General features: G+C 46.0%; 1 protein-coding gene across 2 annotated transcripts in view; it reads left to right on the top strand.

Moving 5' to 3' along the window:
* The window catches only part of RASGRP3 (RAS guanyl releasing protein 3), a 672,488-nt gene that overhangs the window by 311,783 nt on the left and 335,232 nt on the right, over positions 1 to 25,473 (top strand). The window contains exons 2-3 of one of the 2 annotated variants that reach the window (XM_078648769.1): positions 9,424 to 9,486; positions 9,924 to 10,055. In XM_078648769.1, the coding sequence (XP_078504895.1) occupies positions 9,424 to 9,486; positions 9,924 to 10,055 (195 nt within the window). The remainder of the gene's footprint in view (positions 1 to 9,423; positions 9,487 to 9,923; positions 10,056 to 25,473) is intronic. The other variant, XM_078648770.1, reaches the window with a different exon arrangement.

The raw sequence follows: 25,473 nt of genomic DNA, 5'->3' as shown, positions 1-25,473 counted from the left end.
CGCACTGCATCGCCTTTGGTGATGCAGTGCACACAACAAAATTTGTTTTCTTTATTTATATGTTTACTTACCTGTTAAAGTCTATAATCAATACATTACTACCCCCCTCCCCACGTCACCGCCCTGCAGTTACACCTACTACCAGCCGCGGCTGACCAACACAAGTACAAATCAAAATAAGTTTATATTGGATTGAGAGAACCTTGCACTGCATACCTGAGAAAAGTTTGCAAAAAGAATGGGCAAATGGTGCCTTTCCAAGATTATTTGAGAAAGCAAGAAGGTTAATAAAAGCAATTGTGAAAGTGTAGGTATTACATAAATATGAGATTTGACGTAGGGAACCGCTTATTTAGTATAACCACATAGCTGTTAGCTTGTCTGTCACGGCTGCCCATCTCTCTCTGCCCTGGCTCCTCTCAAGTCCCAGCCTCTATCTTCCCTCCTGCCAGGCCCTACTGTTTTTGTGCTCTCCCTTATCTCCACCTAGTTCCTAGACAGTCAACCCCTTGTGCTGATTGTGCTCCTTCGGTTCCAGCACATTGTTTGTTTGCTAGAAGTCTCCTGTGCTATCGTTTGACACCTTTACAATGCTCGTATGCTCCCTTTCCACCTGATGCTCTTTCTGGGCCATCAGCCTCATGTGCCTACACACAGGCATGCATCCACCTATCCCGGCCATGGGCCCACCATTCGCCATCTCTCCAGGTCATATCCACCACCAACATCCATGCATTCACCTGTCCACCCACACCAAGTCTGCATGTATCAGTCCAACAATACAACTGCTTCAATCTCCCCACAACACTGTAGACACCCACAGCTTTGAACTGCCTACTCACCCTTCTTTACACAGCCATCAATCCACACATTCATCCAGCTGTCATATAAATATGACTGTATGGGCACTTATATGTGTTGTTTGACTGAATGCATATCTAAATACATTTCTCTGTGCATTTCTGAGTGTATATGTGCATCTTGGGATTATCTAGTGCATATAGGGAGCTTAGATGTGTTTTTTCTGTTCATGCAATATACAACCTTGTTAGTGATGAACATTCAACACATAAACCTAAACAAGCGGTACCTATTGGCTTTGCCAGTGTTTATTGGTAGTGTGTCATAAGCAGTAACCCACCCCCCTCTTGTGATGTGTGGTGTTTGTAACAAAGCAACCAAACAACAATGCTGTTAAAAATAAAAAGAATTAAAGGAATACATTCATCTTAATAAAATGGGGAAGGAATGGAAAGTGACAAAAATCACAGGGATAATACTAAAATATACCTACCTACACAACTAGCAAACATGTTGCAGGTTACCAGTATGTTTTCCAGTAGATTCATGAGAAGAGTTGGATATTGCTCCCTGCTGTTGGTACGGGAATTATTCCAAGTAGCACACACACTGGTTTAAGATGTCTCCTGTTCTGGCCGAGTGCCAACCTTACATCTGAGAAAATCTCCCAGAGTTCATTGTAAGCAAAATCCAACGTGGCCCAAGTCATCATTATCAAGACAGAGCTCTTCACAAGGTTGCCCTCTCCCAAGTACAAAGGAATTCCAGTGCCTTCTATAACTGATCCAAACAGGGCATACCACAGACAAAAAGCATGTGCAATGCAATAGGTTTCGCATTTACGCGTATTTGAACTATTCACATTGTAAATAACAATGCCTTTTCTTTTTGTTTTCGTTTTAAAACATAAATATAAAGCATTGTCATTTACAATGCCAATAGCTTAAACTCGCGTAAATGCGAGACCTATTGCTTTGCAAATGCTTGTTATTCATTCCTTTGCTCTTCCAGTCGTCCACTGAGTAGTAGTTCCACTACACCCTAACAATGCTGAGAGAGTAGGAGGCACAGCATACAAAGCTTCACTGGCCCCTGATTAACTGAAGCCATTAATGGAACCCCTGAACCTTAAAGATGAAAGTGGCATTGCAGTGGCAGCTGGTAACACTCACTGAGCAATGCTGCTGCACACACGATTGATCCATGAGAAGAGCAGTGAGTGAAAGAGGAGGTCCAGCAAATGGTGTCACTGGCCAATTATCACTCTGTATGTGATAATTAGGCCAACATACAGAATGATAATGGGCCTGATAGCAGCAAGCAACAGGCCACTGATCACAGCAGGAGCGCAAGCTGCCCCCTGCTGTGACATTTACAGGACTCTCAGCCTGCTTGCAGAGGGCAGCTGAAATTATGAACAAAAGGCGCCCGTGAAAGAATCCTTCACGGACAACGGACAAGAGGCCCAAATTACGGGCAGTCCGTGAAATTTACGGACGGTTGGTCACTCTACTTACAAGTTTCCGATCTTACATTTCTGAATGCTGCTACCTGGTCGGCTCTAGATATGGCTGTCGCTTAAGGAGAAATGTCTCTGACTATTTACTGGTAATCGTAATTATTCTTAAACTTAATTTGTAAAAAAAAAATAAAAAAAGTAGGTGCCAGGGCCATCATAGGAGGCCATTGCAGCTTGCACCGCTCACTACCGGTGCCAGTGACAGTACCTGTAAGTGTATGTGACAATTCAGACAATTTAAGGCCCTCAAAACTATTAGAATGGCGTGGGCGGCAGGTATTAGTTGTTTTTATCATTTAATGAATCAGTAAATAACTGTTGTTCTGCTCATCCCTAAATACCACTAACAGCGCCACCATGTGGCAACTGTCATAGGTGCTGGTGTAGACAATTGAGTGCCGTGGGAGCACAGGAAACCACCGGCTCAAATTAAGCACTGCTAGTCCCAGCATCCTCATACCATTCAATACTTCTGAGGTAATTACCCCAAGACAGGAGAAACAACCAGGAACATTCTGTGAAACAAGTCCTTCCTATTTACTACCTAACCAGGGCCAAGGGTGGTGGGCATTGTTCCTTTTTGCATTTGGGCCTATGCGGCTCTTACTACGCCACTTTTTATTTGCCGCCTAACTATGTCAAAACTTTACAAATTTGGGGACATATAACATCGGAAGGATATCAAATATAAAAACGGTGTTAAGTTTATGAGGAATAGTAGCAGGTAATTAATGTATCCTGGTTTATATAATTAACACAGCAATATATTTGCCACACATTAAAATTGTTCCAAGGCAATTTAACTTTAACACTTATTGCCTTTTACCTTTGAATTAATTCTTTAGATTAATTCCAGAGAGAAAATCTGTGCATTATCCAAGTGCAAAATATAACTAGCAGCAAATATAGTATAAGTGGAAAATTGTGTGATATTTGTAAATTTAAAATGCAATTTCTGTGAAATTCTGCATTTTACGCTTTTATCCAATACCCATTGTCATCATGTACACATTTGTTCACATCATGTACCACTGTTACACAAAACTCTGTTGTTTCTCTGTGGTGCAATGCTTAGCTTCACAGTAAAATGTCATATATTGCACAAGCACAGTCTATAATATCATCAACACTTTGTAATATAAAGCGCTGCATGATTTTTTACAGTTTATCCAATGAAGTGCTACAGATTTTCACCCAGACCTGACCAGCCTTTTAGTAAAATCTCGACAAAAGTTTGGGATTCATGGTTAAACTTTTGCCACTGGGTAGTTAAGTTATGTCAGCATTTCCATTGGAAAAGCCTTTTTTGTTTTGCTTTTAACTTTAGCAGCGTTTGACGAATCTTCACAAAACCTTCCAAATAGGCACTCTTTTTTGCCTAGTTTGCAAATGGAATTTTTGGGGGTTATCTGTCAAGCAGGGGCTGAGATAAAAGGGGGACCCCAAAACGCAAAATCCTCATTGATTTTCAATAGACTTCTTAAGGCAGGACTGCAGGAAAGAAATATGAATGAAATTACAACAAATTTGGCAAGAAGCTAGATCTTGGTCTGCAGATTGTGCTTTTTGTGATTTGGTTTAAATCTGGTCCGAAGTTTTTGAGAAATGAAGGTTAAAAAATAATTGCATATCTGGATGGTTGGGTCCGCGAGAGTCTCTCAAGACTTTTCCAGAAGTGCCAATTTTAAATCGGAGTATTCTGATTGGCCCAAAATGCTTTTTCTTACCTTGGCCATCCTGCTCCTGCAGGAGTCTGAATCCTGCTGGAGCAAGTGCTCAGATTGGCTACCAGCAACATGAAAAAAATAATGCAGGCAGCAATTAAAGGACTCAGGGACTTAGTCCCACGTCCTGAAGTAAAAAAAACATAAGGTAGCAGGGAAGGGATACCGTAGCCCTGGGGCCAAAATGCAAAAATATCAGCAGTTTTTAATGCAATCCCAAGGGACTCCTGCGGGATCACTGCAAAAAACTAAAACAAAAGATGGTGGCCTGGAGCTGCATTGGTCAATTAAGGGGAGGGGGGCACTCCTTGAGACATTATAGGCCACAGGGTGCCCACTCCGGGGGCCACATTCCTCCCTGAGCCATTATTGTTAAAAAAAAGATGGAAGGGGCATTGTCGCCCCTCATTGAGCCTTCAAAGGCCATGGGACCCCATTTCCCATGGTCAATTAATTTAATTAAGGGTAGGGGGCACACAGTCCCCCTCCCTGAGCCTTCAGTGGCACCGGGTACCCTATCTCCAGGGGCCGGCTGACATACTATGTCCCAGGGAGCTCGCCCCTAGGACACCATGGTTTACCTGCCTGACTCGGTGTGGGCAGGGAAACGTATGTATGACCCCATCTGGCAGGAGCATTTTTGAATTTCCCAACAAATGGGAGCAAACACAAAGTCTGCTTCCAGTGGGTCAGAGCTTTAAAAATGTTCCTGCAGTTTGGGAACAGTATTGAAATTTGTTTCCCGCCCTCACTATTGCAGGCAGGGAAACAGATCAACAGATTGTTCCTGCCTGGTCGCATAAATAGCTGCTCCCCCTGGGCAGGAGCAATGCTGGCTCCTGCAGCATGTGGGGAGCCGGCTGGAGCTGAGTATGCAAAGGTTCCAAATCACCTACAAGCACCTCCCATTTGGCCCCACCCCTTTTACGTTAGTAGTATTCAAAGATGCTCCTGCCATATTCCAGGCTGATGGACAGCTCAACTCGCAAAAGTAGCCTGAGGGCATTTCCCACTGATTTTGATGGTGCTTTTGACCCATTTAGCCCTGCACCATCCACTTTAGTAATATGCAACGGTATTCCTGACATTTTTGAGGCTGTTGAAGAGCTCAACTTACCAAAGTGACCCAAGTTCATTCCTGCCAATTTTGAAGGCGCGGTCTTAATGCAGAGGACTATGAGGACATTTCCACCAAACAAAGAAGCACTTACTCTATACAATGAAAAGGTGGAAATTCAACTGTTTGTCTGTAGTCTCATCGCCTTCTCTATTCGAGGAATTATGTTGTCACTGATTTCTGTATGAATACGCTCGAGGAACAATCACATTGCCCAATTATATATACACAAGGTCACTGGTGGCAATACCTTGTGGTCTTTTACACAGCTGTAGTGTAGAGTATGCACTACATATTCAACCAACTAAGTAACACTCACTAATTAACCTGCAGAAAGCATTCCAGTTGGGTAGCCCTTTTATTTAAATTTTGGCGCCAGGCAATCGGGTCCTCGGGATCTAATTATGGTCGGGGAGAGGAGGCTGCAGGTCACCCTTCCCATATTTTTTATTAGATTTGGTCCTAGGGAATGGAGTCCCCAGGATCCAAATAGGCTCTGAGAGGATGATGCACGCCCCTTCCCCCCTTTATTTATATTTTGGCACCAGGGGATGGGGACCATAGGGCCAAATTAGGGTGAGGGATGGGGGTCAAGCACCCCCTCCCTTTATTAATTACTCGGCTGCAGGGATGGGGTTCCCAAGGCCTACTAAGGCTCAGAAAGGCGGGCCTCATGCCCCTCCCCTTTTTATTGGAACTGGGCCAATTAAGCATTGGGGAGCGGGCTGGATGCCTCCTTCTCTTAATATATATATTCTCTGGCCCCAGCTGATAGGGTCTCTGAGGCCCGAAGGCAAACCCCATGCTGTGCACGCCAAAGGCTGTGCACAGTGTATGGTTTGCAGTCTGCTGGGGGTTTGGCCACAGGCCCTGGCAGAAGGCTAAACCCTGTAGCCACCTACCTGCTGTGCACAGCCAAAGGATGTGCATAGCATGGGGTTGTCTGCCTGCAGGGAGTTATAAGCAGGGCCTAGCTGCAATTCTAACCTCACACCACGCACAACCAAAGTCAGTGCACAGCATGGTGGTGGCTGTCTCCGGGTGGCTGCTTGCAGAGAGTTGAACGCAGGTCCTGGCTGTAAGCATGCAGTGAAAGGCCATGTGCATGGTGGGATTGGCTGCCTGCATGGGTGCCTCTGGGTGTGTTGCGCTCAGGGCCTGGCTATATATATCTATATCTATATAGATAGATAGATAGATAGATAGATAGATAGATAGATAGATAGATAGATAGATAGATAGATAGATAGATAGATAGATAGATAGATAGATAGATAGATAGATAGATAGATAAATAGATAAATAGATAGATAGATATGTTACCTACTGGCGGTCACCAGAAGGTAGTTATAGTTAGGATGTAGTTTCTATAGGAAGAGCTGTTTTTCATCTGCTAATAACTTTATCTTCATTTAAGGAATCCTCCTGAAATTCTCAAAATGATTTTACCATTCTCTTCAGCTTCTGTCCTAAAAATTGATGATCCGTCACGCAGGGGCTGAGAAAACTTAGGGGTCTCTAAACATTTATTTCCCATGATAATTTCCATAGGAAACTTTACACATGGCTACAACCCGAACTGCTGGACGGAATTGCACCAAATTTGTCAGAAAGGTAGCTGTTGGCACAGAAAGTGCCCTTTTTGTTAAATGGTGTAAATCCGTTCAGTAGCTGTGGAGAAATTTGAAGAGATTTTCAGTTGTATATCTTGGGACACGGAGGATCCGTGACCTCTTCCTATCTTGTGCTGAGATCTGAATGGCTGCCAACATTTCAAACCAGGAAGTATTGGCAGCATCTTGTGACTTGGGTGAACCGAGTCACAGGAAAAACATAAAAAAACATTTTAATCACCTCTGACTATTTTGTACAATAGCTGTGAATATTGTTAAATAATTGATGGTCGACTTTAAAAATTGTGGAAACCAAGCTTTAAATGTCACTAATTTGTCACTCATGTTTTTTTATGGTTCCATTAACACAAGGGACACAGAGCACTATTGTTTTTCCTTTCCTGAAATATTTCGTATAAATCTTGTAAGGTTATAAAACAACCTTTGTTAATACATACAGAGGTGTCCAGGATCTTCTTTCCTTCTGACATCATTATAACCCTATATGATTGCGATCGAGGTTTCTTGGGGGCTCAGAACCCCTCCTGTTACCTCCAGTAAGTCCGACACAGCAGAATTACTGAGAGCTGGTCAGAGGCCCTGCCCCCTTTCTCCACCACTCTGCAAATGTGACAACTATTAAAAAAAACATACAAATACACTTTAAAAAAACAAAGGTTACAGAGCTGTTATAGTTTGGAAATAAAATTTAAAAAAAGCTTACAAATTCACTGAAAAAAACACAGGTTACAGGAAGGTAGTTAGGATCAGATTTCAGTTGTACAAAACCAGTGAAATTTGGCAGTTATAGTTACCTGAGCTAACTATATAATGTACGCCCTCGCAATGCACTCCTCATGACGTCACATATTATGTCACTCATGATTGCTGAATAATCACAAAAGCCTTTTACCACTCCAGGCACAATATTACAACTTTGAATTTGCATAATACAATCCAAGTGAGCCTGAAATTAATAAATGCAGTCCCCGACACGTGTTTCACTCTCCTTAGAGCTCATCAGAAAGACATAGCTTTGTCCAGATACAAGGAAGTACCAAAAATAAGTCTAAGCAATTCCCTTTCAGGCTAAGAGTTGGGGTGGATGGCTGTGGTATTTGAAGTTGCACGGTAGCCAGTAGTTTAGGTGAAAGAGGATCTGATTAATTCTTAAGGTAGCAGTCACAAATCACAGATAAAGTAGGTATGGAAGAAGCCAACCATGAGCGGCGTCCTTGCTGCTCAGCCCAAGCACTCAACTGAAACTCTCTCAAACCATGCCCACATCAGCACTCTAATTACATCATTATCCCTCTGGCATAGCAGCAGAGGACAAAACACTATGTGAAGACTGCATGGCATAGATGAAGGTACCCCAGCAGCACTTGCAGAATTTGACTCCGCAGTTACATAAAAACTATGCAAGATTCTGCAGAGTTCCACCAACAGGTGGAAAGAAGTATGTCGCGCTGCTCGTGCTGGGATTTAGAGCCAGTAGCACAGTCCGCACTGGAAAATCAACACAAACAGCACCATGTGATGTGCTAGAGGGCTCAGCCACTATAGTTGATTTTGGTGCCGTCCGAGTAGATTTTCTACTTGAGCGGCTGCCTTCTGACTGCAAACGGTTGGGATCACATGTGACCGCCCGCATTGAAAAAATCTCACCGGATGTCCTCCAAACGACATGAAATTGTGCTCGGGGATGTCAAATCTCACTCATGCGCGCCAGCTTACCTTACTGGAGCTGCGTATGAGAAAAAACTCTGCCACGCAGTGATTGGCGGATTCGGTCAGGACTCCCCTTTACAAGATTAACGCAGAGTCACCAAAATTCCACCAATTTCACTGCCGGAAGAGAACACTGGATAGTTTCCTTGTTTTAGGTGCAGAACAACTCCTTTTATAGGGAGTGCTCTACAACACCACTGACACTCTAAAACTGCTCAACTCAAATATGTTTTTTCAGCAGGATTTTTAAACACAGGATTAGCTTAGTGCCATCCACCGCGAGTTAGAAAAGCAACAAAGTCTTTTGCCATTTTTACAACAAACATTGTAAGCATTGGATTACCTAGTGCCATCCATGCTGAGCTGAAGAATGACCAAAACATGTAACCACTTCAGGCACAGTTTCACAGCTTAGGATTGCTAAAATACTATCCCAGCCAGCATGTAATAAATAAAATCAAACCCTGACTCGCGTTTCGCTCTTTATAGTGTGTTTTGTGTAGGTGTCTTCTTTAGGGTAATCTCTTAAACCTGATTTTACCAAATATCATTCATGCTGTATGTAGGAGAAAACAAACTGAGCTTGAGATTCCTTAATTAAAATTGCAGGGAAAAAAACATGTTCCTGTAACAGATAAATACTGCTACCTATCACATAGTTCTCATTTACAATAAGCAGAGATCCCTTAAGCTAAGAAGCTGAGCCTCCAATGCAGCTCCTTAGTTTGAAGACTTTGGGCCTGATTTATAGTTTGGCGGACAGGTTACTCCGTCTCAAATGTAACAGATATCCCTTCCACCAAATTTAAATGTGCATTATATCCTATGATATTTGTAATAAGGTAGATGGGGTATTCATCACATTTGTGACAGCGTAACCATCTCTGCAAACACTAAATCAGGCCTTTATTTCTTTAGATTTTCGAAACGAACAAAACGTACTCAACGGAAGGCTCCAAGATACCTGCTTCACATTGATCAGTGAGTACTGGCAGCAAACTCATGATGTTAGTTCCAGAGTTTTATATACTATTTCTTCCAGAACTGCTAGGGAGCATATTCTCACCCAGAAGAATAATTAGAGGCCACGATTACAGTTTGAGTAATGACAAGGAATCTCAAAATAAATTAAATAATTTTGAAATGTGATGTCTTGGGTTTGAATATAAAAAGTATTTTCATGTAAATTGAGTATGCAGTATGCATGAATGTGGAGGAGGGTGTGGCCCCTAAGCGGAGAAAATGTGTTCCTTCAGGTGAAGTTCAGAGGCAGCTATACAAAGGAGAGTTGTCTCCTGTTAAAGCTAACACTATGAACGTTGACTAAATATGTGTACCAAATCTTTGACCCTGAACACACTCCAGTTTTTACAGCTGTTAATATTTTGTTAATATTTTGGGTATTGTTTGGATTTTAGATACTGGATACTGGAGTTCCCAGCTGAATTCAATCTGGACCTTGGTTTAATAGGCCTGACTGAAGAGTTTCGTGAAGTGGCCAGCCAGCTGGGATGTGAAGAACATATCAAGCTGATTGACATCTCAAGCATGTAAGCTCTCAGCTTGCTATGTTGTGGTATGAAAGCCTGATGAACTATAAAGAAGGGTCCCCATTCCTTACCTGTTTTTTACTCCAAACTATGCCTGTGAATGATATAACCATCCAAAACATTAACTCATCTTGATTTGCGACCCTCCATGAACACATCACAGAGCCAATATTACAGTTGGCTATTTAATGGAACTGGATGGTGGAAGTCTATGGTGAGAGTCTAATTGAGGTGTTCAAATAAAGCTGAATAAACTGCGTCCTTCTTCCGTTCAACTATTTTGGAGTACTTACTTACAAATGGGTAATCACTTCATTTAAAGGCATAGGCCACTACTAAAATTATTTGTTTTGTGTATTCATAAACATTGAATTCATAACAGTGTTACTGAGCAAACACTATAGCAAGATCTGTGTGCAGCTCCTTGTCACAGTCTGTTGAATTTAGAGGCAGCTATGATGACCCGTGAAGGCATGTATTGCATTCTTACTAACAAAAGGAATGTAGGGGTATGCCATTGACCACATATTTTTTTATAAAGACGAATATGTAAAAATTGGGTCTTTCATGGGCCCTTTGATTTACTCAGAATCCAGCCTCATTGTTATCTTTCCATTTGTGATTATTTTGTTGCTGCAAATAAACCACATGTCTTCAGTCACCTGCCGCGCCTTGCTACCCTCATGGGTGACAAGCAGTGCTCTACAAATCGACTGATTGATTTATTGTTTTTAATACACTATCGTCCGCATATGTGGGTTACTATCTCTGCCTTTACTTCACTGAGTGCTTGTGGAACAATGGCCACTTGTAGAGATAGCGAGAGTGGTCCCTCCACCTAAAAGTGGCTTCTGTGGTCTGTGTCAACATCCCATGGGAGAGGAGGAGCTTGGCGGGCATCCGAGATGGCCGCGTGAGCACAGCGCTCCCCGGACCCCCGCCGCTCCCGGCATAATATCCTGTATGAATCCTGATTTTTCGCGAGGATTTATATAGAGGACGTTGGGCTGATCTACCTGGACCTTTCAGAAATTGATTTGGACACCGGGTGCCTGAGTTATGATGAATTGAACTTTTGGGCTCCGCCCTTGAGGTGCGCCCGGGACTGGGTGAGGTTCGGTGGCCGTCTTGGAGTTGAACAACAACGGCAGGGGGATTTGACTGGATGGTCCCCTTCTTAAGTTTCGGTTTCGATTCTGCCTCAGACTGGGACATTGGTGAGAGGCTCGGGCCAGAACTGGTGCCAGGACACACGTCGGCTGTCGGGCCTTTGGCTGGACTGTTTTCCTCGTTTGCTGCCTCTTTCCTAGTGATACCCCTCTGGAGGTCCTTTGGTCCCGGGGTCTCCATTTCTGGTGCCCGGTCTGTTGACCCTGCTGAATCTTCTTGTGACGCATCTTCAAAATGGCGGGCAGAGGGGACCGGGAGACGCGCAAGACGAAGACACCTCTGCGCGGGGGTCCGGTCCAATCTAATGTTATGGACCGTTATACCCACTCTAAGGGGTCCCCCGGAGCTGTCCTGCCCGGTCCCAGTGCGTCTGACCACGTAGTGGATGCGTCGACGGAGCCCTCCTTGCAGGACATCATGGGCGCCATTTCTGGCATGAGGGAGTCAATAGGCCAACAGTACGAAACCTTGGCCCACAAACTTGACACTGTGGCAATCGAGGTGAATCTGATTCGTGCCGATCTCTCCAAAACGAACGAAAAGGTGAAGTCATTGGATATCAAATCATCCAGCCTCACGACGGACGTCTCTGAGATACAGACGGAGATTGGCAATCTCCGTAGGGTGAACGATTTCATGACCCGGCGCTTGGAGGACTTTGAGAACAGGGCACGTCGCTGTAATGTTCGCGTGGTTGGTGTGCCGGAGAACCCAGAACCCCACTCGATTGATCTCCTGGTTGAAGACCTGATCCAGAACCACCTATCTCCATCTGGCCTTAGTAAATTTTTCACAGTGGAGCGTGCACATCGTGTTCCGGGGGGCCAGGGTAAGCCAGGCGCCCCGCCGAGACCTATTGTTGCGAAGCTTTTCCACTATAGAGATCGGGACGCTATCCTGCAGGCTTCGCGGGTGAAGGGCCCGGTGGCCTTTGAGAATGCCACGGTGAATTTTTATCCGGACTTTTCCCAACAGGTCCAGAAGCAGCGGATGGGATTTCGTGGTGCCAAGAAGCGTCTTAGGGACATGGGGTTGCGTTACTCTATGCTCTTTCCGACCAGGCTGCGGGTTGAGTATAATGACCGAACTTTCTTCTTTGATCGGCCGGATGCTGTGAATGACTGGCTGGACTCCCTGCCTAGCCGACCTCCTGAGACTGAGTCCGATGCCCACCCGGGCGGTGCTGAAGGTGGTGTAGAGAGCTGAACATTTCGTCTATACCTGGTGCCTTGTTTTGAATAACTTTTCCAGGGGTGTACGCCTATGTTCCTCTACTGCTTATGTGTTTGATGTATGTTCTTTTTCTCGTCATGGGTCTTGATCGGGGGGCGGGTGGGACGGAGCCTTTCCTCCTCTGGGGTCTTTGTGTAGAATAGGGGTTCTTGGGCGACAGGCACACTGCAGGTTGGGGTGGCTTTTTAGCTTTTTGCAGGGGTGCAGGGTGGGGGGTGTTTTCTTGTTATTTGGGGGGAGGGTGGTAGGGAAGTTTGTTGTTTGTGTGTTCTGTTTTCAAGGCGACTTTATCCTGTATTTGAAAATGTTTTTGGTGTCATGCTCATTGGTGGGGGGTTTTGGCTTTGTCGGGTGGGATGGGGGGTAGCGGGTTGAGATTTGTTTCGTGGAACGTTAACGGTCTGGGAGATCGTATCAAACGAAGTGTGGTGTTGAAATGTATACAACGTTTATCTCCTGATATTGTTTTCCTGCAGGAGACTCATTTGGTAGGCAATGTTTGTCATGCAATGAATAGGTGGGGCTATCGCCTCGTGGCACATTCGGGGTTTACCTCGGGTTCTAGGGGTGTGGGTATCCTTGTTCGGGCTTCCCTCCCCCTAGCTATTGATGATGTGATTCAGGATGACCGGGGGCGGTACGCTGTCCTTGTGGGTCGCTATGAGGGTCGTGCCCTCTCCTTATTCACTGTTTATGTGCCCCCGGCTTACAGACTTCTACCTTTTCAGATTTGGGCCGTGTCTTGTTGGACCTCCCTGATAGTACTCTCTTTCTGGCTGGTGATTTTAATTCGGTGTTCTCTGGTCTCCACGATCGCCACCCCCCTAGAGATACTCCTGCGGCCCAACAGTGGTTGGGTGGATTTTTGGATACCTTTGGCTTGGTGGATTGCTGGAGGCTTTTGCACCCCACTCAGCTTCAGTACACCTTTCATTCTGGGGCCCATGGGAGTCTGTCTAGGCTGGATTATTTCCTGATGCCTGCGGCTCAGTCGCCAGCGGTGCGTGAGATTGTACACCTACCCAGGGGTATCTCTGACCACTCTCCGCTCTGGCTTCGTTTTGAGGTTGGAGTGGAGGCAGTGGGCCGGGTGGCTCCCATCAATCCGTGGTACCTTACCTCCCCCGAGACCCGCAGCCTTTTGCTTAAATCTTTGGACGCGTATTTTCTGGATAACGAGGGGTCTGTTTCCTCAGCTGTGTCCCTATGGGAGGCCTTTAAGACGGTGATTCGTGGGCAGGCCCTCTCCCTTATTGTTGAAGCTAAGAGGGCGAGGAATAGAGAGGTGGTGGATCTTGAGGGAGAGATCTCTGCATTGGAGGATGCTTTGGAATCTGGTGTCACGTCTGCGAAACTCCATGCCCTGGGTCTGAAACAATTTGCCTATAAGTCCATGGTCACAGATGCTGCTAAAGTGATGTTTCGGGAGCAACAGGGACGTTTGTATGATGTGGGTGACAAAGCGGGTAAATTGCTGGCATGGCTGGATAAGAAGGAGAGGGCTAATCGTGTGGTACCCGTGATTCAGTCTTTGAGTGGTGAGAGTGTGACGGACCCGATTGGAATAGTTGACCGTTTTGCTGAGTATTTCCGTGTGGTGTATACCCCTGTGTCTGTGAGAGATGTGGCTGACTCTCGCCTTCTATTGCGTGATATAGCTCTGCCCAGTGTTTCCGATTTGGATCGTGTGGCGTTGGACTCCCCCTTTACTGTTGATGAGATAGCTACTGCCATCCGTTCACTCCGTTCGGGCAAAGCATTGGGCCCGAACGGGTTGCCAATTGAACTGTACAAATTGCGTCCCGACAGGGTGGCTCCGTATCTTCGCGCCATGTTTCTAGAGTCCCGGGAACGGGGTATTCTCCCTTATGATCAGCGACTGGCCACGATAGTTGTCATCCCCAAGGATGGTAAACCGCGAGATCTTTGTTCCTCCTACAGGCCCATATCCCTGCTAAATGTTGAACCCAAGGTATTGGCGAAACTCCTGGCGTCCCGCCTCCTGACGGTCATTAGTGGCTTGGTCCATCCAGATCAATCCGGATTTATTCCGCATCGCAACACGGCTCTGAACCTACGTCGTCTTCACGGCGCGATTGCGAGGGCGGGGCTTCTGACGGTGCCGGCCATTTTGGCATCGTTGGATGCCTCAATGGCTTTTGACACGGTGGAATGGCCTTATCTTTGGGCGGCTCTTGAGAAATTTGGTTTCGGGCCTGAGTTTATTGGTTGGATCAAGTTATTATATGCGGAACCTCTGGCACAAGTAGTGGTCAATGGTAGGGTTTCGGCTCCTTTCACCCTTGGTAGAGGTACCCGTCAGGGATGCCCCTTGTCTCCGTTGCTTTTTGCACTCGCCCTGGAACCATTGGCTGCTTGGCTTCGGTGGGAACCTTCGCTCAAGGGGATTCGCTGGTCTCCGGACTTTGAGGACCGCGTTTCACTTTACGCGGACGACATTCTTTTATATCTCACCTCCCCGCGCAAATCTCTGTCTGTTTTATTTGACGTTCTTGCTTCCTTTGGTGCCGACTCAGGCCTCGTTATTAACTGGGCCAAGTCCTGCGTGTATGTTCTTTCGGGTGTTTTGCCCCCGTTGCCGAGCAGACTTCCTATCCAGGTGGTCCAGTCTGGCTTCCAATATTTAGGGATCTTTATTACGTTGGACTCCTTGCTCCGCTTTGAGCGTAATCTCCTCCCCCCGTTGCTTAGATTGCGACTGGATGTGGCCCGTTGGCGTAAGCTTCCTTTGTCTCCTCTGGGCAGGGCGGCCCTGTTTATAATGATGTCCTTGCCGCGGTTCCTTTACGCTCTCCAGAACTCCTATGACGCAATCCCCAAGACCTATTTCCGAGAGATCGAGAGTCTTCAAAGGCAATTGATTTGGGACGGGCGTCCACGTATTGCCCTCGCGAAACTCACCATCCCTTGGTACGACGGGGGCATGGCGCTCCCCGATATCAAGCGATATTACTGGGCTTCCCAGTTGTCTGCTATTAATCACGTGATGTTTTCACCGGGTCGGAATCCTGCGTTCGAGATGGATAGACTTCAGCTGCCGGGTGGGGACTTTAATAGAGCGCTTTATTCTCGATCAGCCGGGCGCCATCTTGTGGGCCCATCCAGGATTGCAGTAACTGTATGGCGAGCCGCGAATGTGAGTTTGGGATGGGAGGATCGACTGACGCTGGCGACGCCGCTTTATGCCTCGGAACGTTTGGGCTGTCTCTGGTCTACCAAGGGTTTCGACCGCTGGGATATGATTGGGATTTGTAAGGTGGGTGATGTATGCTCGAAAGGTAGTGTGAAGTCGTTCCAGGCCCTCCAGGCGGAATATGGTTTGAATGGTAGGGAATTTTTTCGTTATCTGCAGGTCCGGCACGCCCTCGCCTCAGTTTTGACTCCTGATGAGGCCCTGCCCGAGTCTTCCCCCCTCGAAGATCGTGTCCTTGATGGGCACCTGCCTGATAGCACTATTTCCCTGATCTATAAGAAGCTGATCAATACTCGGGCGGACTTATTGGCCCGACTTCGGGAGGCTTGGGTCAGCGATGGGTTGGAACTGGACGACGAAGATTGGCAATCGGCACTCTCTTCTCCCAAGGAGGTAGCCATTCCTGCCCGTCTCCGTTTGGTTCAACTTAAGATCCTTCATCGAGTGTATGTCACTGGTCCGCGTCTGGTGACGATGGGCTTTTCCTTGGATGGGTTATGTAAGCGTGGTTGTGGGTCGAGTGCTACCTTTTTACACATTCTTTGGGAGTGCCCGGTTGTGGCGGCTTACTGGACTGCTGTGCTTGAGGTGATGACTGACGTGACTGGTGTGGCCCTGCGGCCGGAGCCTCGACGATGTCTGTTGAATGTGTGGGAGCCCACTGACTACTCTGTGGCCCAGACCAGATGGGCTACCTTGGGTTACATGATTGCGAAACGGGATGTCGCGCAACTCTGGGGCGCTTCCAGGCCCCCTGAGATCTCGAAATGGGAGGATAACATGGACTGGTCCATGTTTCGTGAGAAGACTGTTTATGTGGCCAGGGGCAGACCCAGGGCGTGGACGAAGATTTGGGGCCAGTGGAATGAATATCGTGGGGATATTTGTACCCCTCCCCTTGTAGGCACTGCTGAGGTTATCTTATCTCCCTAGGCGAGCGTTCCCGGAACCCTTTCATGCTGTTTTTTGCATTTTCGATTCTCCCCGCTGCTCCCCTTCCCCCCCGACCTTGTTGGAGCCTCGGGGCTCTGGGTATGTTCTCCTGTTCGTGGACCATCCCCTCCGTTCTTTGGGCTGACCTTAATTACCATGCATTCGCCTTTTTAGTGTTTGTTTTGCTTTTTGTATAAAATACAAATTCAAAATGCTCTGTGACATGTGAGGAGTAATGCTTTGTGCTGGATTTGTACCTGACCACGGGTGTACATTTCTAATTCATGCCTTGTGCCTTATTATTAGCGGCCAGCCCGTGAGGTTGTAGGCCCATTCTTGTATTTTTCTATGCTTGCTCAAATAAAGGTTTTTGAAAAAAAAAAAAAAAAACATCCCAAGGGAGGATTGAGTTTTCTGGAAAACGCAGAAACTCCATTGGACTGCACCCTGAGTGCAAACTCAAGATAATGGTTTCTCATGTTTGGTGGTTTAATGTTTCTCACCACCGGTAAAATTATGTTTTTCCAGCAATTATCCCAACCTATGTGTGACATATCTTACTTTAAGATAAACTTGGATTATCATAATAGCTCTAGTAGATTTAAAATACTCCCTCGAACAGATGAATGCTAATTAGAGCCACAGAAGAAAAAAGATGAGGCATAGGTGTAGAATTAATGAGCAAAATTAACGTGTCCACTCTTAAGAAACACTTACAGGATCCCTTATCTTAGATACCTTCTATGAGCATCTTCTAATATCTGTCATGATGTTACATTCTATCAGCATCTCCAATATCTATCATGATGTTTGCCCATGCCATCATACTGGAATTGCTGATCTCTTGAATAGCCTCCTAACGGCACTGCATAAGAGAGAATTTTAAATCAATTCCACCACTCTCTATAGCATGCCATTAGATTAAAACTTTATAGAGAAATGGGCATTGGTAACTCCAGTTTCTGTGTCTACTCATTGGGAGATTCATTGCCTTTCCATCCAATCATTGCCATTCATGTAAGTCCTCTTCGTACTGACTCTTCATACTTGAACCTTCTACTTCACATATCAGATAATAAGCCATCATTATCAACACTATTCCTCTGTTCACACAGCTTCTTTTCAGAGCACTGTATAACAAAGTAAAGATATGAACTATATATGCCAAATTGGGATTCTGAAAATCCAGCGCGCCTACTATATTTCTTACCATTCTCAGCATGTCATTCACATCAGCTGGTGTTTGATTAGATTTCTTTACCAGCTCTATTGAATTATGAGTGAATCGAAATTTGCCTAGCTTAGTAATGGTAAGTTTCAATTCTATTAAGGACACGGAGGCGAGGATTATGCTTTGCCTTCTTCGCTCCTTATTTTAGTACCAAAATACATCAGCCCAGAAAAGCTTAAATAAATGCTTAAATCCAAGGACAAAGGGAAAAAGCATTAAACCATGAAAAAGTACACTAAGATCTGGAATAAACAAACTACAAATCCCATCAGTCCATTAAGGCAGTGCACAGAATTAGTCCTTTGACAGTGTCCATGACAATTAGATAGGACGTCCATCTTGTGTCAACTTCCTCTTTCTTCGGTGCTTCGCGGCCAGTTAAGTTGTTAGTCCTTTTCTCTGCTTGAGTTATGTGTGTATAGACGATTTGGTTCCATCTTAATGCATTATTTGCATTGTGTGGGGGTTCTGTAGTGCTAAAGTGAAGTTATCTTTGTGCCTTTTTTTTCTTTCAGAGTCCCTTTGATCACGGTAATGTTCTTCGTTCCTCACGCGATCTTCCCGGTACTTGCGATGCCTTTTTGCCCGTTAGGGAAAGCCACGGCGTCTCGTTGCTCCTCAGCGCGGTTTCTCCTTACACGGAGGAGCCGCGCTGGAGAGAGTGACACGCTGGAGCCTTGCCCCTGCCGCCTCACCTGAACGCCCAGGAGATCTGGGTCTGTACCTTGCCCCGCATTACTTTGAACGCCCCGCGGGTGTCCGTACGGCGGTTTTAACCGCGATTGACTCTTGCGGGCGATTTTGAAGCACTAATAGCGGTTTATGACCGTGTGAGGTACCTGCGTTAGTTAGGCATTTTTCTAACCTTCTGTGGCAGTGCGCAGGGAGGCAGCAGTGATCCAGTCTCTGGAAGAGGGTCAGCGCGCTCAGAGGCCGATGCTGCCTCCATCTCTGGTTTTCAACCGGTTCTGAAAACTGACGGGCCTGCAGCCTGCCCATATTTGGTGCTGTTCTTCACAGCCTTTTTCCCAGTGCCTCATTTCTGCTTGTGGCCTGGTATTACAAGTCCCAGATGTTCCCTAGGATGGAGCAGGAGGGTTATTATGAGGAGGAAGAAACTCATCAGTACATTAACGATGATGAGTTCTTCAATGCGGTGGATAGTTCAATTTACCAGTGCGTCATGGAGATTGTAGGCCCCATGGAGGAGCGCCTGTCCACCCGTATTGTGGAGGAGTGCGTAAAATTGGTGCAAGCACATTTAAGGACACCTGTGAATGCCCCCCCTCCCCCCCCCATAGGGGACAATCTCCCAACCCCCAAGAAGGTTTGCAGGGAGGGGCATTCTGTAGCGACGCAGGGTGTGGACAGGGATGCCTTTGAGCGTTTGCATGACGCTTTTTTGGCTAAGGCGACCGCTCCCACCCCAGCGCCTCTGCCGGCCCCGATCCCTCAGTATCTATGGGTACAGCTCCCTCATCTACTGGGGGGTGTCCCCGACAGACATGGACCATGACGAAGGGTCAGTGCGTTCTTGGTGTCCGTTGGGCTCCACCGCCGAGCTACCTCAGGACAGTTCGGGCATGCTAGACCCAGATGAAATAATTCATCCGCAGTCTGCAGCTTGTATCCCGGGGGACAAGGTGGCGAAGTTTGTGGTGGGACGCCTCCGCAAGCCCTTTGTGAATGAGGCGAGGAGTTGTATGCGTGGGGAGTGCCCTCGGCCCACTTTGGAGGGGAAGGTGGCTCTAACACCAGAGTTAGACTCGAAAATGGCCACCTTCTTTGCGAAGTTCGTGAAAGACCCTCGCAAAGGCATTGACCGTTCCTGGCGCTCCTGTCAGGATAAATAGTTGAATGCAACAGGGCCCATCATGTAATTCCTTGACATGGCGGAGGAAGCGAAAGTGACAGGTGCCGCCATTTCCCCCGAAGTTCTGTTGAATTTGGCGCAAAGGGTGGCCATCTTTTTGGGGAATGCCAATTGCGCCCTCTCAACCGAATGTTGGCGATCACTCCTAATCAAGTTAGACCCGAAGTTGGGTAACTTGGCCTCCTTGGAGGCAGGGGCGGTGGCCCAAGGGTGTCTCTTTGGAGACCCCTTCATTAAAGAGCCAGGTAAATTTGTTTCCACCTTTACATCCCTAGACAAAGCCCAGTCCAGTATAAAAATAGTGTTTCAGCAGCGTTTCTCTCGAGGGGCCAGTCGTGGTGGGGGCCGCACGACCGGCTGTGGTGGTCAGCAGTTTGCCAACAAGGGTCAAGGCTCTGGGCGAGGTCAATACAACACCTCTGCTAACTTAACAAACTTCTACCCTACTAGAGGCCAACGCTTCAGAGGTCAAGGTGGCTTTAAGAATACCTCTAGCAACAACAGTTCCAACTGTAAGTTTTATCCCTGCGGACCAGGTCCGCATTGGCGGCCAGCAAGAATTAGGGGGACATGGGCATAATCTGGTATTATTGCCATCATCTCTTGTATCTCCAACTTCAATATGTTTGTGAAATCTGATTTTTCTAAAACATATAAATACATCTCTAATCAGCTCAAATGGGATCTATGACATTACAACGCACGCTTTTACCACGCATACTGTTACAACGCAGTTTTTACAACGCATGCCGTTACAGCGCATAGCGCTTTGGGGTGCTGGATAGTGAATAGTTTAATTTACTATTCCAACTCCAGTCCCCGTGGATAGTAGGGAAGGTGTTGGATAGTAAATTAAAACTATTCCCTATCCTAGAGCGCCCCCCAGTGCAATGCGTTGTAATGGTTTTCGTTGTAAAACCTGCGCTGTAAAAGCACTGCGTTGTAAAAGTTTAGTTGTAAAGGATGTTTCCCGCTCAAATGTATTGATATGTTCAATGGAATTGAAAGTAAAACATTCTCTTGGAATGGCTCTTTTTGTTTGGAGACTATGGGAGCACCGTAGCCGTGCTGGGACTAAGCGCCAGTGATGCGGCGGTCCCGCACTGGCAATTAGGATGCCACAGCCCCCACATACATTGCATTGTGGCGGGCGGTGCTGGAAGCAGCACCCGCTGCAATGAAATATATGCTTGTCTCACATTTGCATGCACAATGTGGCAGGCACCGTGCGGTGCCTGCCACCTTGTTCACCCTCATACCCCAAAACCCTGGGGGCCCACAACGGGCCCCCAGAGAAAAAAACGCATGCCTTTCCATGGCAGAGTCACCGCAATGGAAAGGCATTTCTCCACCATCATAGTAATATGGATGGTGGTGCCTGAAAGGCACCACCACCATATTGCTCTGCTTTTCCGCCCTGTAGGATTGCTGACCGGCGGGAAACCGGCAGTCGGTCTTCCCGTCCTCCGGGGTCCCCCTCGCCATCTTAATGTGGCGGGGGATAAGTCATGCGGGTGGCGACTTTTGGCGGGCAAATCGCCACCGCCATACAGGAGGTGGCAATCCACCCGCTATACTAATCTCCCCCTATGTTTAGAGATATTAACTCATGGAAATGTTTGTATCTGTTCTGCTGTGCCTTTGTCTCCTTGTTTATATCTATTTCCTTGAAGGATCCTGGAGTTGATTCTAGTTATAATCGCATCCCCTCCTTCTTTTCCTGTATTTGACCCTTTTTGACCATTTAAATGTAGTAATCTATGTGCCATACTTTAAATTGTTCTGCTGTTTCTCCATCAGAGTTGTTACTGCGTAGAGAGGATTCAGAGATGCTGCAAGTTTTCTTGGTCTAACCCATTTCTCTGATTGTCAATACCAGGCTCCAAATTGATTAAACATCTTGTAATGATCTTGTTTTGTATATAGGTATGCTCTCTCTTTTGAAAAGAGGTTTACATTCTCTTTTAACTTGTATATTTCTTTTGTTTAGCAAATCTCCCTCCAATGTTGATATTTCACAATGTACTGTTTCTAATTTCCTTTTACTATCTCTTAATGTAGTGTTGCTGAACATTTTCTTTTCCAGTTTTTCTGTCTCCGTCATAAGCACTGCCAGAATCTCTTCTTTTGTTTCATTTATTGAGACCATCCAATCTCTAGAGCTTTTGTTGGCTATGTATGTACATCTCTCTGTAAACCGTTTATTCTCCACAATCAGACCTGGATCATGTTTAACTGGTAAACCTTAATGCTTCTGCCCTGCAGTATGCTGTCAGATATTTTAGCTAAGATTAGGTTCTCCCTTTTTTTTTTTTTTTAGATTGACAACTTTTTTCCATTGTTCGCTATTCGCTATTATTGGCGGTTTACAGTAGGTAGTTATAGTTAGGACCTATTTTCCATAGGAAATCAGCAACATTCTATTTGGAATAACTGTGGCGCCGGTCGACGAATCTTTGTGTAATTTCTAAACCTGGTGGGGCGCTCTGGTCCGCTCCTATCCAGAAAGAATTGGGGTGATTGGTGAAGTGGGGGCTGAGAAAAAAGTGGGTCCCAAAACGTGTTTTCCCCATGCAATTTTCCATAGTTACCGTTCATCACGGCTACAGCCCGAACGGCTGAACGGAATTACACCAAATTTGGCAAAGTTGTAGTCCTTGGTTCAGACTCGTGCCTTTTGCTTAAATGGTGTAAATCCGTTCAGTAGTTCCTGAGAAAATGTCAATTAAAAATACATATATATCTATGACCTCGGTGGATCTGCGTATCTTGCGCGCTCTCTAAGCGCACCGTCCCGATCACGCACTGAATGCTAAATGGCTGTCAAGTGGTTGTTAACATTTGAAACCAGGAATTGTTGGTAGCCATTTTGTGCCTCGGTAGAAGCGAGGTTGAAGAAGTCTGTGGAAGAAGTGTGGAAAACGCATAAAGGGGGTAGGGTAGAAACACCCTGACCCTCTATAGCTGCTTAGAGGGTCCCACAATGACTCCCAGGGCCCCAATTTTTTTTTCTAAAAACGGTAAAGTGTGCTTAGGGTGTGCGGATCATGCCATAAACAAACAAATAAAAGGAAGCACAGGCTTTAATAATTAGCTACCGGGGGCCAAATTCCGCAGGCAAAAGGTTTACATTTTATGGGGTCCTATAGGGGCTTCCTAGCACCGGGGATCGCCCCCTTCCGGGGCTAAAACATTAATGGGTGGCGGGGGTGGCTCAACCGCCACCCTACCAGTAAAAAAGATGTGTGAGGGGGACTTAAAGGCCTGCTACCCCCTGGGGCTTTTTTAAAAATAGTTGAGGGGGTTCAAAGGCCCCTCCAGTCTTAGGGACTGCCATTTATGTTTGCTGTGGCTCTCTGGTGTGCACGCGTTGGATGCACAACTCTAACGCGTCGGGTGCACGACTCCAAGGGTTAAAGAAGTAATATTTTTCAGATGTACATGAAGCTTATGTGTTTAGATTTTGGGTGGCTCTAAAAAGAGCCCTTTTGTTTATTGAGCGATTTTAGTACTTACAAGTAACTACCTATGCAGAGTCTAAAGTTCAAGAGGAAGACTCTGTTACCCTCATCTGTAAAATGTACACCATCTGTCCTATAGATGCCATCCATATTGAAACGCAGATTATTGTGGTAAATCCACCCCATTCTATAATCTCGGAGAAAAGCAGAAACAGATGTATTGACATGTTTCCTAGCTTTCTCAATCTGTGGACAAAATTGATTGGACCAGTTCCATTTCTGCCTTTGGCATATGTTAGAATAGACAAAGGCAGTTTGGGGGAAAAGTGACATCAATTCTCCAAAGGTGTCCTTCATATGCATTTCCAGACCTACCCCAGTCAAAGTGCCTAGGTCATTGCCACCACAGTGCACATTTAACTAATGGAATCAATTGGTGCCACTTTATCCCTCACTGTCCAATCCATTTAATGTCTACGTTTGGTAAACCTAGGTCTTTGTCAATGGCTCCATTTTCTGCGTACCTTTGGCTCCAGAAAATGTAGCTGTGTCCCACAGTCCATACTGTAAGCATCTTGCAAGGAGGTCTGGATGCGCTGAGATGGGGTTGTATGACGATCCATCGTACTTAATCGCATCGCGGTAATTTACATCGCCGTCACTACATCGCAATTGCAGTCACATCGGCAATTTTAACATCGCACGATGTTGCAACGCAAATGCGGCCATGCAATAGGCAAGGGTGTCACATCGGCAACCTTACATCGCGCGACATGACAACGCGATGGTTTAGCCCGCACGTTCAAATTCGTTCAACCCTGTCCATTTGAATAATCTGACTGGCGCTGACTGCGTCCACTGGGAAGCACCCAATGACCATATCTCACCATTATGAAACGTGCTGGGATTTTTATTTGGCTGAGTTGCAAAAGCACGCACATCAATGTCGGTTTCAGAGTATAGGAAATGAAGAAGTGTGTCCTTTTAGCACCTTAGAAATATTTGAATGAGGAGTGGCAGCTTGCAGAGGAAACGCGAGGGGAGCAGGTCCAAAGAGACTCAGCGTCGAAGACACACCATCACCATTTTTGGGAAAAGTGTAATTGCCCGCATTTGACGAAACAGCAGACAATTTAAAAGAGTATAACGTGTAAAAAAAAGCTAAAGACCAGATAAAGATGACAGCTGCCGTTATGCTCGCAGAAAACCACCCTCCAGGCTCGAAAGCAGAGCAGTCAAGCTGCCAACTTGTCTTCTTTATTGGTTATGATATGGTCCGTGACTTAAGATGCTTTTTTTCTTGGCACTATTATCTACCTTGATAGTGTTAAAGATGTGTTTTGTTGCCTTAGCCACTGATGCCGAGTTCTGCTGCTCGCTCATTGGAATGTAACATTTGTATCCCTCTATATATTGTGGCGGCCAATTTTTGAATGGGCATCTGCTGAATAGGTTTATCTGCTACCTTTAGTCAGTTCCATAACGCAAAATAATGGCAATGAGGGGCACCCGAGTTTCCCATATCCCACGGATATTTATTGAGCTTCAGCTGAATGGGGCTCCCTTCGAATGTCTGGGGGCCCACCTGTGCTCCAGGGGCTGCAGAGGCCTGCCTTCCACCCTTCACTATTACTTATATTCGGGTGTTGCTTTCGTTGGTCGTTGGTCCACGCAGTCTCTGCCCTGTTGATGTAGTGGAGTGCTTGCGTCCTTTCTCTTTTTTACCTTAATCTCTAGCGAGAGTGTGTTTATTTTGGCAGTATCACTTTGGATGGCCTCACTTTTTAGCTCTCTTTTATACGTGAGCTTTGTAAGTTCCCTGGAAGAAATAAACAATAGTTTTGTTTATGATCACAGCCTTCTCTCCTGAACTAACCCCTTCTTTAAATTTAGTTAGACCCTCTTCTAGTCCGAGTGCTCTCTTTATATCAATCGACCTTAATGTGTACCTATTTCTAGGCACTCTCGAGGAAAGTGTTACAGTGCACACGAAAGGGGCTGGGACACAGTAATTCTGCATGCGGGTGGACTTCTTGGGAACTCTCTGCTATGTTTTCTCTGCTGTTTAGAAAATGGGTTTTCTTTAATGCGGTTAGTAATACTGGCACTATTATCTACCTTGATAGTGTTAAAGATGTGTTTTGTTGCCTTAGCCACTGATGCCGAGTTCTGAATCGACCTTAATGTGTACCTATTTCTAGGCACTCTCGAGGAAAGTGTTACAGTGCACACGAAAGGGGCTGGGACACAGTAATTCTGCATGCGGGTGGACTTCTTGGGAACTCTCTGCTATGTTTTCTCTG

Source organism: Lissotriton helveticus, chromosome 6, assembly GCF_964261635.1.
Source record: "Lissotriton helveticus chromosome 6, aLisHel1.1, whole genome shotgun sequence".
Classification (NCBI taxonomy): Eukaryota; Metazoa; Chordata; class Amphibia; order Caudata; family Salamandridae; genus Lissotriton; species Lissotriton helveticus.
Note: the sequence above shows the minus strand (reverse complement) of the source record. Positions and strands in the feature narration are given on the sequence as shown.